General features: G+C 36.2%; 1 protein-coding gene across 1 annotated transcript in view; it reads left to right on the plus strand.

The window, feature by feature from the left end:
* LOC113229166 (myosin-4-like) overlaps nucleotides 1-15,318 on the plus strand; it is a 63,773-nt gene that overhangs the window by 42,075 nt on the left and 6,380 nt on the right. The window contains exons 2-9 of the mRNA XM_026462683.1: nucleotides 6-69; nucleotides 264-464; nucleotides 1,249-1,426; nucleotides 2,470-2,634; nucleotides 4,372-4,497; nucleotides 6,040-6,142; nucleotides 13,401-13,532; nucleotides 14,632-14,763. Coding sequence (XP_026318468.1) covers nucleotides 6-69; nucleotides 264-464; nucleotides 1,249-1,426; nucleotides 2,470-2,634; nucleotides 4,372-4,497; nucleotides 6,040-6,142; nucleotides 13,401-13,532; nucleotides 14,632-14,763 — 1,101 coding nt within the window. The remainder of the gene's footprint in view (nucleotides 1-5; nucleotides 70-263; nucleotides 465-1,248; nucleotides 1,427-2,469; nucleotides 2,635-4,371; nucleotides 4,498-6,039; nucleotides 6,143-13,400; nucleotides 13,533-14,631; nucleotides 14,764-15,318) is intronic.

Raw genomic sequence — 15,318 nt, forward strand, 5'->3', positions numbered from 1 at the left:
CATAGACTGAAGGATCTGCTGGATAAGGAGAGCAGGATCGCTAAGGAGAAGGAGGAACGGCATTTCAAGGTATGTCAAACCAAGGCATATGGAACAAAGGGCAATGTATGATTCTGGTTGATATTCGCAGTTTCTGCGTACTTGCATAACAAAAATCCATGGAAGTGATCCTCTTTTCTCTCTCTCGCCTCTCTGAGATATTTATTTGAGATAGAAACAAATTCTTTCATTTGAAATACACGAAATACTCTCTGCTCTTTTAGACGGTAGAACGTCTGGAACAATCGCACAGCAAGGCAATAGAAACACTAAAGGCGGAGCATGCAACAGCGGCCGCGTCCAGTAGAGCGGCTCTCGAGCGAACACACGCCGAGAGAACGAGAAATGCGCTCGCGCAGTTGAGGGCCGAAGCTGAGCAAGAAGCCAAGAATGCTGATAGGAAGCTGCGGGAGGTTACCACTAGGGTAAGTAATTAGATTATTACTAAGATAGCAATACTTAATATCAGCAAAACTTCTTATGAAAGAGTTTGTCCAGGGAACCACTGTCACCATACCTATAGTACCAATCACGGAAGAAAAAAACAATGGAACTGCCTAAATCCTCGATTACTATCATAACCTCCGTCGCTAAAACTCACACATTCATAATTGGAAACATTATAAAATCTTAATATCGTTGTTTCAATTTTGAAAAGAAATAACAAATCACTGCTAATATAATTTAAACTTTGCTCTGTTGGCTTATCGTTGAAATTTTAATAACATCAACTATTATTGCAAGTTAGGACGTTTTGATTTTATATTCAAATTTCAATCATTGTGCTGAAATCTAGCGATTAATAGCTCAATGACGTCGAATTCGAGATGTTTACTTAATTTTTCAAAAAAGAGGCGACCATATTTTTTTATAATACCAAGTAGGGGGATGAACAAGTTCTGCGCCTGGTGGTAAGCGACTCGCCTATTTGTAACAGTTGCAGTGTCACTCAGAGCTTTAAATCGCAAAGATGCCGTCATCCTGAGATATAAGTTGACAAGTCGCATGTGTCTGTAATTTCACCTGCACCCAAACCGGAACGCAGTAATGCTCAGTTTACTGTTTGGTGGCACAAATGCCACCAAAGGCCACCTCACCTGGCAGTACTTCCTCAGACGAACTCTTTCACAAGGAGCTCTACTGCTACTAACGTATTTGGGCTCATGAAATTAGTTTCGACGAGTTGTTATCTTTCTGAAATTTTTCCAGTTCGAAAACCTAAAAGAAGTGCTAGCAGCCAAAGAAGCACAATTTGAGAAGGCATTATCAGAGGCCCACAGTAAAGCAGATTGGGACGTCATGCAATTACGCCATCTATTGGACAAGGCTGACATACAATACGCCAATAATGTGGAACAGATGAACGAGCGGTTCGAGAATGAAACAGGTCAGTGAGTTTTCTAAAAAATAAATACATAGAATTGTAGTCTGTCTTTTTTGAAGACGGAATAAAATGACAATTACAGGTTTGCCAGTTTTCATAAAATTTTAAATAGTCATGTAGTCGTTATCGACAGTTTTATCGATAGATTGGAAAGACGGTAAATCGAAATCAATTTTTATTCATATTATACGTTTTAATAAGAACAGGCAGATTTGATGATCTACAATGAATTAAAATTAAAAACTAAAATAAATCCTCTTTGTATTTTTAATAGAAATAGTTCTAAATGCAGTGCATGTATGTAGGAACTTACAAAAATTGACAATTCAAATGACCCTGTGCCCAGCAGTTGGACGAATGATAATTGGCCAATGATTATTCAAATGAAACAAATTTGCTATTTATTGCATAAGCGTGAACATTCCGTCGATAGTCGATAGAATATTTATCGACTGCAATCACTAACTACTCGCAAGCGGGCAACACTTTTACTTTTTTCTTCATTCCGCATGGAACAGGCAAAGATCAGAGATCATACTGCCTAGTCATTAGTTTCTCTTTTTCTTCAATACAAAATCTTTCGATTTAGTGTTCAATGTGAGATTCAGATTAAGTCTTCAGTTTAAAATATGAGCAATGAATTGTCATTTTACTGCATCTTCCTTAGCAAAAGACAGACTATAAAATAGAATACGTTTATTTGCCAGAATACAAACAACCTCACAGAACTATATCACTAACATGATAAAAATACAGTTTTATCCAATGACTTTAATTCACCAGGTTTCATTTTTGTACAAAAGTAAAAGTATTCAAATAAATCGCTCTGAACGGTAATAACTCTGTGTGGTATGAAAAGAAAGCGCTAGCTAATGCAAAACGCAGGAGCGGGGCTAGGAGATGTCTACCATACCAAACATAAATCTGTAAAGTGTCAGATAGTACAACTAAAATCTCCTCCAACTAGTGTTTTGCAATCGCAATGCAGTAGGAATATAATGTCTGTGACTACATGCTTGGTTAAAAACATCCTCTTTTGCCTACAGATCGTCTGAATGAGGAGTGGTCGGAAAAACTCCGCGTAGTGGAAGAACAGGCGTCCTCGGCAGCTGACGAAGCGAAGAAGCTGCTGGAGACCACCAGAATGAAGCTCATTGCGGAAAAGAACGATCAGGTTAACAAACTGAAGGAACAACATCGACTGGAGATGGGTGAGTTTTTTTTTAGTCATAAGACGCACTCTATGACATTAAGTTTGAACTAAAGGTCACGTAGGCCTTGAAGAGTGTGAGTTAGATGCGGAAAAATTCCTTGTACGGTATACATTTTAGAAATAAAATATACTGATACAGATATTATTAAATCACAATTTGACTGCCTCCGTGGCCGAACGGTTACCATGCCGGACTGCCATGCAGAGGTCCTGGGTTCGATTCCCAGGCCGGGAGAAATATGTGTATGGCCTACATTTATTTCTCTCGTGAGTTTGGGTGTAATTAGTGGTTGTCTATGTGTGTGTCCATGGCACCCGCCACACAGGGTTTCCCTAGTGCGGGGCTATGTTGAGTGTGTGCGTTATTATTATTAAAGAATACGGCAGAGAAAAGAACAAAAGTGCGACCTCACCTATAAATTTTTGTTGACTTAATTTGTATGCGTCTGTTTATGAAAAATTTGTGAAAATATAGAGTTCAAATTCCTGAACAAATTTACTTTTGAGTTTAATATTCTGAGAAATCTGTAATTAAAGATATTTCAGTTTGAAGTTTTGGAGATTAGATTTGACATAAGTGAATGAAATATATTCGGCATATCATCAAAATAAATAAACAACAGAACTTAAACAGAGTTAATAGAAACTGAATGGTGTCGTGGTTTTGTGACGTCATCTATCCTCAACATCGGGAACTTTTTATCAGTTTTACCACTTTCTTGCGTGGCATGTTTGGAGAAGGAATTATCTACTTTGTTTTTTGTAATAAAGTAGTTAATCTCGTATTGGAAATCGGTCGTACATTTTATATTACGTGAACTAACTTAATGTTGACCAATCTATACGTAGGTATTGAAATTCTTTTTTGGCGATTAGACGTCGCTCAACGTTAAGAAACTAAGGGTCGTATTCCAGAACTCAACTCAATGCTCAAGTCAGAATTTGAGTATGATGCAAAGCACTCGAAATCATACTCAAGTCCCTGCCATTAGGGTCGTATTTCCAGTGCTTGTGTTTCCAGTGCAATCCTGACTTGAGCATTGAGTAGAGTTCTGGAATACGACCCTAAGAAATTTATTAAAATAAAAAAATTTAATATGAAATTATATTATAATAGTATAATTTGAGCTATCGAATGAATTTATTGTATTCAAACATTGACTTACAAATAAATGGACGACGGGTCTAATACAAAAACCACCGAAAAAAATGTCCCAAGTCAACCTATTTAAACGTAGTGACATGTAAAGGAATATGAAAAAGCTAAAACGTTGAATTTAAATTATAATGTCATCGCAGTACTGTCTAATTTTGCTTGCTACGCTGTCAGTCGAACAAACGAAGACTAAAGCGTGAATGACGCTCTGTATACGATTTTAACGCCCTATAAGTTCGGACACTTTTTAGCGCGGACCCGACGGCCATATAATTGTAAATCAATGTATTTAAACATGTAATTATGACATTTGAAGATGCACAAGAATTATTTAAAATAATTTCGCCATTGTTCTTTCATTGAAAGATTTAAGTGTAAGAATCGAATGAATGTGATTTTTCCGTTGATGGAATTACAGGCGTGTGGATGTGCCCATGTGGAACTTGTCAACTTGTATCTGTCGGGTTCTGTATTCTGTTGTTCTTTTGGTATCATAAAAAACTAGTGCCGTGAAACTAAACTAGCTAAATAACTAAATAAAGTGTAGTATTTACATGTAAATATAAATTAAATTCGCAGAGGAGCAGTGGGAACAATTCATGATAGATAAAGAGACCTGCCTGACAAGAATGAAGGCGGAATGCATCCAGGAGGGCGAAGAGGATCGTGTCAAGAGGGAAAAGGACTTACTTGAAGAGATTGCTGGTTTGTAGAATAAAGTCCATTATTGCCGAGGCCGGGAAGTAAGGGATTGCTGGACGAGTATGAGTCAAACAAGCAATCCTCGTACATAATGTTTATCTCAAACATATTAGAGAGTACAATCCATTACTGTATTTTCGTTAGACTCTCACTAGAACTATTTTTTGCGAAGAAATACGAAAAGGACAAAAAAAAACAGGAAAAATACCAAAGCACTTTAGTTTATTTTACACTAATAACTGACCGCTACTGGTACTGAAAAGAAAAAATGTTCCCTATGGAACCACTAATAAGTCTTAGTAGTGACATCGGGTAATAAAGATTAGTTTTTTTTTTAACTTCAATAATTCAATTTATTTTCGTATTAAGTTTCATTGTAGGTATTTTTCATAAGTTTGTCACGGGAGCGCGGACGGTGAAAAAAGCTGTTTAAAAAATGCAATACGAAGATCTGTAATAAAAAAGTAATTCGTAAGGTTTGTCGACTAGATCTATGAGTCAGCTAGTTAAGAGTCTATACAACCTCAAATAGCTTTGGTTGATTTCGCATAACACTGAAAGTGTAGAATCAATCACTTCGGAAAAAATATATAGTAAAATCATAGTAAAATTGAGAATATACACTGAGTACAATACGGTGTGAAAACACGATTCGTAAAAATTTTCACAATATAAAAAAAAACACTAACTTACCTCGAAATTTTAGAAGAAAACCTCTATATTCAATAGGTACAGTACATATACCAATGATTTCTTTTTATATCAACTGAACTAATAGAACACGTATAATATACGATATACTTTTTGCAAATGGCTTTAATTTCTTTTGTAAAAAATAAATTCTGAAATAAAGCCTGTGCTCCTGCCGCTCGATCATCCAAGCTAAATGAACCGTATTAGTACGGGAAAAACTACTGTACTGGGTAGTTTCGACTACGACGACGATGAAGGGCGTATGTACGCGCTAAGAAATTCGAGGGATCTGCTACGGAAAAGATGAGAATGGTCTTGTACACGACAAGAACTTTGTCGGCACTAGCCACGAAAACATGTCGTGTCTATTGCAGACGAGAAAATTATGAGTATGTACACGATACGAATGCTTTCGGACAGACGTGTGTAGGGTAAAATGTGTCAGTGCATTACGAGTCTTCCTATAAGAAATATTTTGACTACTAAGCACGCAAGAAATATGTTGACGCTTAGAAATATGTTGACTACTAAGCACGCATAAACGTTCGTTTACTGACAATGCACCTCACCCCGCCCCATATAATAGCGGCAGAATGCGTCATGTCGGGCGTAGACAAGATTTTTTTCTTGTCCGGAAACGAGGTAGTGTACACAGTTCGTGTGTAGAAACGACACGAATTCTTGTATAGACCCGGCGACTTTTCTTAGCGTGAACACGCGCCCTAAGAGCGGTGGTGGGTAACAGACGCTGGTTCGAGGCCATTCCGATCGAAAGAATTTTCTTTGGTGTTCGATCTTTGAATCAATAATAATTTAACATATCTTTCACTAAATACAAAACTTTATTTACAGAACTCAAAGCACAGGTTCAATCAAAGTCTGTCGACTTTGATAACTTATTAGTAAAGGCGGCTGCATGTGGCAGGACTCTTGCTGTCACAGAGCAGGAGTTAAGGTACGATATTTCTCTTTTAAAAAATAACCATCGTTAATTGGATTATCTCTGCATGTTGTATTGTTGGAGAATCAGTTTTGTTTTTGTTAATAATTGTAATCTTTACTCATCCCCAAGAAATTGATTCATTGTATACATCAGGGGCCTTACCATGATCTCTTATTACACTTCAGTATGGGTTAGTAACGACAAAAAAGCGGTATAGTGATATGACATGAAGTGTCATGTAGCGCTGTCTCACAACGAACTGTCTCACATTTCAGTGTACCTAAACTGAATCGTAATAAGAGTTCATGGTAAGTCCCCAGATAATAGTAATCTCCAGTGTGGTAATGAAGCTTATAAGCTATGAGTACCAGAACAATAGAAATTGCTCTGAGGTCATTCCCAGAACACCCATGCCAGAACCAATTTAGAAATATTTCGCAATTTGGTCTTACTGGGAATCAAACCCGGGACCACCTCATTCAGCAAAATGTAAGTTTTGCCACTGTTTTACCGTATGTGCGAAAACAAAAAAAATCTGAATTTTCAAAGGCACTAAAACAAAAGCTATTTGTGATCTTGGCTTCAGTGAACCGGTAATATTAGGTAATTTGTTTTCCTGTTTTCCCAAAAAATTCCTAAAGGGTTCTAAGGTCCTTATATCTCCTGTGGTTTCAAATTTCCCCATAATATTTCAGTCAAAAAATATACAAAAACTGTTTAGGTTTGGAAAGAAACTGATTCTCTAACTTTAAAAAAATCCCCAAATGTGTTTGGTAGCAAATTTGATCCTTGACATTAGAACTTACCTTTTAAATTAACTTAATTTTCAAAGTAACTAATATTTTTGTAGTTGTTATTAAAAATATTGTCTTTTGGACAAATTTGGCTACCATTTGCATGTCGAAATTTTGCTTTATTTATTTATTATTAATTTTCATTATCTTTACTAATTAATAAAATAACAAGTCGCACTCTTGGTATAATAAGGCCACATATGTATTTGTAAGAGAAAGGCACATTAGTCTGGTTAAAAATAGTTACAGATTTTTTAAGCATTTTTTTTTTCTTCCAACATCTCTGTGCAAAACAAAAGAGTGTCGCTAATTTTGACTGACAGCGACGACGTCACAATAGTGGCCAGTACTATTTTTAAATTAGAAATATTCAAAAGACATTGCTTTTCCGCAGCCCTTCTTATGTGATGTCGTAAAAAAAGATTTGAAAATTCTAGGAATTAAATTAGTCGATAATTTTTTATACTTAAATTTTGGAGTATAAATAATGGTGAGTTATAAAATTTCACACATCCTCGTAATTCCCTGTGAGCATCAAAATGTACATAATATGTGAAATTGCGAAGTAATTGCATTCAAATTTCGCGCTCAAAAGGGATATTTGTATGTTTATTAATTACATGCACTTGCTCTTAACTACTACCTAGCTCTGGAGCAAAGATAGGATCTACGATGGAACGAGCTCGCCCAGAATATGCTTATTCAGTCGCACCTTAAAGATACTCGGGTTGCGTAAGCTCGGAAACACAGTCGCAGACAGGGAATTCCATTCCTGGGCTGTGCGCATAATAAAAGATGATGAAAAGCGCTTAGTACACCTGAAGGGAATATCTACCAAGTAAATGATGATATCCCGCCATACGTCTGGATGTCCGATGGTAAAAGGGTGCGGGCGGAATGAGCTGATGGAGCTCAAGGGCACACTCACCGAAATATATTGTGTAGAAAACCGACAGAAAGGTAACTTTGCGTCTGTGGGCTAAATTATGAAGTTTAGATTCGAGCTTATCGTCGCCAATAAGTCTTCTGGCTCTGCGCTCTATCGAATCGATTTTGTTTTCATTAAAAACTTTTATCTCTCGCCTTGAAAAGGCCCAAGTTATACCGTTCAGGTAACAAGTCTGCAGGCAGGGAATTCCACTCCAAAGCCGTTTGCCATATAAATATGGAAGCGAAACGTTTCGTGGGAATCCTTGAAATATCCACAACATTCTTCTGATCCCTCAATGATGGAAAGGCAAAGGTGGAATCAAATTATGTAATTCCATCGCACACTCTCCGTGATAAATATCCTTGCTCTGCAGCTTCGCCTCAACTAATTTGAGTCAACTATAAGCCTTTTGGCACGCTTGTCGATTGAATCCAAGATGGTCAGTCGGTATTTACCAGAGCCATCCCATAAGTGACAGCAGTACTCCATACACGGCCGGACTTGTGCTTGGTACAGCTGATACAACTGTCTATTTAGTACATTGTAATGTACTTTCGGCGTTAAGCGCTTTTTCCATTGTAGTTTACTGGGTTTTGGGAGGATATACATTTTTTTATAATATCAAGTGACGGGACGGAATCGCAAAGATCTTAGGGGCACTGCCACTGCGCCCGTCATCTTTACACATAAGTTGACAAGTCCCCAGTGCCTGTAATTTCAAGAGCACCCTTACCCTTCAAAACTGGAACCCAGTAATTCTAACATTACTGCTTGGCGGTAGAAATAGATAAGGTGGCAGTACTTCCTTGGACGTAGTCTTTCACAAGGAGCTCTACTGCTACTACACATAATTTATTCATATAGTTCGTTTTATTTTTATGATCAAAGCATTTTAATTTATTACCACATGTGCCTTTATTATACCAAGGGTACGAATTCCATATTATCCATATGCCATAACACTCATTTCATTATTATACATCATTTTACAGAACATTATTGGTATTTAGTTACATTCATCATTCATATTTGTCTCATTAAAAATCGCAATAAAATTGTCCAAAAGGCAGTATTTATAAAACAACAAAAGATACTTTAAAAAGTCGGTATGTCTGTCGGGAACTTTTTGTCAGTTCTGCTCTACCAGAAATAAATATTTATTTTGTTACCAAGAAACATGTTCTTTTTTCTAATCAAATAGCTTAGAGTTCTTTTTAACAATAGAAACTTCAGAATATAAATGTCTTGGATCAAATTCTGTTACTCAAAAAAACAGTAGTTATAAAACATTGTTATATGAAAATAATGACTTGGAAAATCGCTTATCGCTGGAAACGCTATTTAAAATGTAAATATTAATACACTTCAAAGAAAGGAAAGTTACATAGTATTTATTGTAAAACTGATTTTTTCTTATATAATTAAAATCAAAAAGTAAACGTTTCCACTGTTCACACAGCTGCATTAAGAGAACAAACGAAAGAAGAAAATATTTTCCCACAGTTGCAGCAAGATCGGGGCCGCAGTGTCAGCAGTGGCAGTTGGTCTACTTACTGGATCCCTGCGTTTGGCATTCGCCACCTTCCTTCTTGCATTAGCCTTTGTATTCTACCTTCAAATCGTTAGAGATAAAAACGCTAGAAAGATCAAACAAAAGTAACAACTTTTTCCTTGTAGTCCTACCAAGCTGGTAGAACCAGTCGACATTTAAAAATATATAATCACAAAAAATTAGTCATTCAAAGCAAATTTTTGTTTTCAAACCAAATGTACTGCCAAATTGGACTAATTGTTATCAAAATTAGTTGTCATTTATCAATGTTATAGTGTAGGTGTTTCATTTACAGAAATATTCATACATCTGTGTAATGTTTTCGTATTCATTATGTAATATATTTATGGTGTCTTTAAAATATTTGGTATAATGCTTTACTCATACCATGGACCATTAACTCAAGAAGACTGCTAACCGCGATACAAGACAGCGTAATCGGGTATTTAGTACCTATTGCGTACACCAGATGTCGCGACGATTACTAAATAGCTACTTTTATAACTATAGTACCGGCAGGCTATGATGGCCGTTTTGACATTTGTCCGCTCATCAAGTTTCGTATTAATTCATAACTGCGTTGAAGGAGCTAATTGCTGTACACTGTTGTCAATCGTGACGTGGAGTAAAATTTATGAAATGTATAATTTTACGACACAACTCGACATTTGTTTTTCGAAATTTTTATGTTATGTTATTACTATGTATATGTACTACCCCCTGCAATACTAGTTATCAATCTAAAACTTTATAGATGCGACTCGCATTTGGTTATATTTTTTTCGATAATGAATCGAGATTTGACCTCACTATTGTAATCTGTCAAAACGGCCATCATAGCGTGCCGGTATTGTTTTAGATTGACAAGCTGCAATTTATCAAAGCTACTCTAATTTCTAGTGATAACAAACAAATCAACTAGATGGCGCTTATTGCACAGATTGTCAATAGTACCTGCAATTTTTTATTTTGTTTAGGATTATCGCTATCCATATTAGGAAGCGTTAATTTGTAAATTCAAGATCAATATTTTAATAATGTTACAAGGAAAATAAAACTGACCTCTTATATTTCATATTAAGTGGATTTAATTGATATCCACGGCCATTTAAAATAAAATAAACCTTTCTACTACAGTGTTAGTATACATTTACTTATTGTTATGTATCTACATTGACATGTTATGAGTTACATTTACTTTATTAGTTATGCTATTAGTTACACTTATACAGATTGTTTTTTACATGGAACAGTTTAGGGAAATCCGAAAGCATAGACGATACAAGGAAACTGTCTTAGGAACCATTAAGATATTTTCATGAAAATATTTTTGGCATAGTTAATTTTTTGGACAAGCGTGAGTCTTTAAAAAATAATAAAATTTATATATTTTTTTAATCAGCATTAAACATCGACTGTTTTCTCTAAGGATCATTTCATTGTATATGACGAAAACTTCAAAATTCTTTAAAATTATTAAATTTCAAAATGTTTTATAAATTTTTATTGAATTGATATTCAATTATTTTTTGTGAAATTATTCGACTAGTTTGTTATAGTTATTAATACAAAGATCTCAGAAAAAATCCCTTCGATCCGGCCGGATTCTAACCGTCGTCTTCTAGCTTACCGTGCCAGACGCTATACTAACTAAGCCACGGAACGAACCAGCTGACCTCACGAATTTTTCTAAGTGCTTGCGTCGCGTCGTATCTTTGTATTTGGTTTTTTCAACGATTTTTTAGTCGTAGCGCCATCTATGAGAAATGTATGAAAATTTTATCACCCAGTTAGATATCTTTACAGTTACCAGCCCTGACGAGAGATGTGATCCTTATAAGAAACTGAGTCTATTTGCATTAAAAAAATTAGTCATTTATTAATTTTTGATGAAATAATATTTTATGAAATTTGGCCAATTTCTGCTGTCCCAATTTTTTTCATCCCATACAATGAAATGATCCCTTTATGAAACTGAGTCGGTCAGCATTTAAAAATATTTTAACCAATTTTATTCATTTTTAAGGACAACTCACGCTTAACCAATAAATTGACTATAACCATTGACTTACAATTATATGGACGTTGGGTCCGCGCTAAAAAGTGTCCGATCTTATAGGGCGTTAAAATCGTATACAGAGCGTCATTCACGCTTTAGTCTTCGTTTGTTCGACTGAAGCAAGCAAAAATTAGACAGTACTGCGATGACATTACAATTTAAATTCAACGTTTTAGCTTTTTCATATTCCTTTACATGTCACTACGTTTAAATAGGTTGACTTGGGACATTTTTTTCGTGGTTTTTGTATTAGACCCGTCGTCCATTTATTTTTAAGTCAATGACTATAACAAAATTGTTTTTACAAAAGAAGACAATGGTTCCTAAGACAGTTTCCTTGTATCTTCTATGGTTTCAGATTTCCCCATACTGTCCCATTTAAAAAAACACTAATATCTTAGTAGCTAGCTACAGTAGTAGCCGCCTCCTCGACGTAGGCCTCCTCTATTGTCTTCTATAACTCCCTATCACTGGCTTTCGTCATCCATTGTGGTCCTGCTTTCTCTATAAAAGTGTCTTCCCATCCTTTCCTCCACCGACCTTTACGTCTTATTATGTTTCTAAATATCCACTTTGTCACTCTCTTTGTACATTGATCATTTTTTATCCTACATAATAGCGTACCCACTTCCACTATCTATTCCTGGACATAGTGGCAGGACAGTGCGACCGGCATATCCGGCCTAGCCTGGAGAGCTAGTAGAGAATAAGCTAGATATCCCCCGGTCCCTCTAGCCGCTTAGGTTACTGGGAACTGCAGCTTGATTTTGATTGTCTCTCCCGATCGGAAACTGCGTCTTCTCCGAGTCGATTCACAACTGGCCGATCGGAAATTTTTAACATTTCTAATCGGAACAATAGTTGATTCAACTCACGATTTAGAAAGATATAGTAGGAATCAGGTTCACCTTATCGCTCAGAAACCCATCTGATTTCGAGACTACCCGATCGATTCCGATTTCAATCAAAATCAGGACGCTGGAGAGACGCCGTTTTTAGCGTCGGGAAGTGAGCGTGCCGTACAGCTCCGCCACCAAAGAGGAGATTTGGTAGTGGACAGAGGTGGCAACCGTTAGAGATGAGCGTACCTACAGCTCCGGTACCTATCTGGAAAATAAGGAGGGTAACTGTGCTGTACACCCGAGGCGGCTCACATAATGCCTAGCTTTCTGAGACCCGGATAAAGTCCGTGCAAACGGGCCAATCTGGGGTCAGGACTTGATTGAATAGGTCCCTGTGCGGGCTTACTTGCACAGGTTGTAGTGCCCTTCCCGTATACCCTACGGGTCGGTAGGGAAGGTCACTATAATCGAAACTAATGTAGAAAGATGTGAAAGTAGGCACACTTCCATTTAAAAGACCGTATAGTTTTCATTACATTTGTTCTTATTCTGATTGCTGTATTCTTTTATACTCCACGGCCATTTACATAATATAAACTAATCAGAAACAGCGCCATCTATATTTGTAAGGCGGAATTCTGACCTTTTTCAGAGCTACGATCGGTAATAAGGAAATTAGCAGTTCCTCTTGGTTATTGGTCCATTGTTATATGATATAAAACGCTTTGCTTCCAAATTTTTGCTCATTTTCGTGACATGTTTGTATGTTAGAGAGTAAGTATTTCATTTTAACAATTTTATATAATTTTTTATACTGACTTTGTGTTTGAAAAATAAAGTTTATAAACATATTTGTTTTTCAAGTTATTCTCTATTATTATCCTCTATTATCGAGTTCTTAAGGTAAAATTTTTACAATCTGATTGAGGATATATTTTAAAGTAACATATAAAGTGTTCAAAATAACGTAGACAATGATTCCAAGATTTAATAATTTCATTTATACAGTAAATACAGCACTATTATGACAAAACACAGTTTTTCTCCTTTTTCTTTTTATGCCTAACTTATCCCTTGATCCAAAACTAACAGAGAGGCTCTTGCTCGAGAAAAAGAACTGCGGGAGAAGAGAGCTGAAGATCAAACGAAGATTAAGCAAGTTGAAAGAGCTGGCAAGGACCAAATCGACCATTTGACGAGAAAGTGTGCATGTTTGAGGAAACTGTAAGCGTCTTCCTTTAGTTTCTTATTTATTAAACACGACAATATAGAAATAGTTATTTGTTATGCAAGAGACTCAAAACAACTTTTCATCTCACTATAGCGAGGAAAATGGTAGATGAAAGAAAAACAATTGAACTATAAAACATCAGTTTTTATAATTAGAAGAAAAAGTTTATCTTCCGATGCGTTCTGAATTGACAGCTCATCGATTTTTATTCTTGCTAGTACTTTATTTTGTGTGATTAACTGATTATTGAAATTATTTTAGTTCTTCGACGAATTAACATAATTTAATAAACACAATTAGTTATCTTTGTTGTCAATTTGATGTCAACAATAATAAGAATAAAATATAACAACGCATTGATATTACTACATAAAAAGTAATGTACGACAAATCGAGTAGTTAAACGTGTTATTATCTTTTTTTTCGTCGAAAGGAAAGATCAAAGTTAGGTGCCCATCGTCAAGTTCGAATATCAAACATCTTTTCCACGCTATCGTGCAAAAAACGCTTTTGCGCGCAAATTTCTAATAATTTCTAGAAAGCTTTTCCGATCTAGTGAGGTGAAAAGTTACTTTTCCGCAAGCGCTTTAGACACTTACTTTGTGATCAGAGCAACGGAAAACAACAACCTACTTTTCTAATACCAAGTGAAGGGACAAACAAGTCGTGGTACTTAGTAGAAAGAGACACTGTCAATGACAGTTCCAGTGCCACTGAGAGCTTTAAATCACAAAGATCTGAGGGGCACTGCCACTGTAACTGTCACCTTGAGACATAAGTTGACAAGGCCCTGTAAATTCACCAGCACCGTTCAAAACATTTACCTATTTTGGACCACAGAAGTACTGCAAAAAGGCCGATCTGTAACAATTTTTATTTTTTTCCTAGGGGGATAAGGTATGACGTTACTTCAAAAGAAAAGTAGATATTTTTTAAATTTATAATCTTTAAACATTGTTTTCTCGATTTGAAATTTGGTCACAAGCGCCCTTTCAACGGCCCTGTGAAGTTGTTAATATTTTACAAATAATCCTTTATACTAGGTGCAATAAAAAAAGACCCATTTCAAGAACCTATGTAATCAATTTTCAGTTTCGACGACATTCGCGCTCGTTTAGCATCCCGGGAGAAAATAGCCGAGGAACAATCAAAAGCGAAGGACAAAGAAATCATCCACTTGAAAGCTGAAGTGGCCAGACTTACTAAGATGTTGGTTCAGGAGAGGTAATTGTAGCCAATAAAACAATTATTATTTCTGGGTTTTTATCAGACGGCTGACAATCTTTCGCTCTCCCTTGAAGACCTATTCTGTCTACAACTGCCTTTACGACTGTAACTGCCTCCGTAGCCGAACGATTACTATACTGAACACAAAGAGGTCCTGGGCTTGATTCCCAGGCCGGGAGAAATATGTGTATGGCCTATATTTATTTCTCTCGTGAGTTTGAGTGTAATTTGTGGTTGTAATTTTCGTGAACTTGTTCTCACTCGGTCGGTTCGGCGACTTTCGAATCATGCTCGAGTCGCGGTCGGCCGGCCGATCGTGTCCAGCTCCGTCAAACCGTCGAGTCGAGTTGCAACGAATTACTCGAATAAAATACAACTCGTCGCATCTTTATCTCTGCATTGAGATTTCGACTTTCGATGCCATAAGCGACATCTATGAGAGATATTATGAACCTTCTCACTCACTTGTTATATATTTTTTATTACTAGCATATCATATCGATAGTGTAATGTACGTAGGAATATTTTAGATTATTGTACAAACAAACATTA

Source organism: Hyposmocoma kahamanoa, unplaced genomic scaffold, assembly GCF_003589595.1.
Source record: "Hyposmocoma kahamanoa isolate Upper Pololo Valley unplaced genomic scaffold, ASM358959v1 289, whole genome shotgun sequence".
NCBI lineage: Eukaryota > Metazoa > Arthropoda > Insecta > Lepidoptera > Cosmopterigidae > Hyposmocoma > Hyposmocoma kahamanoa.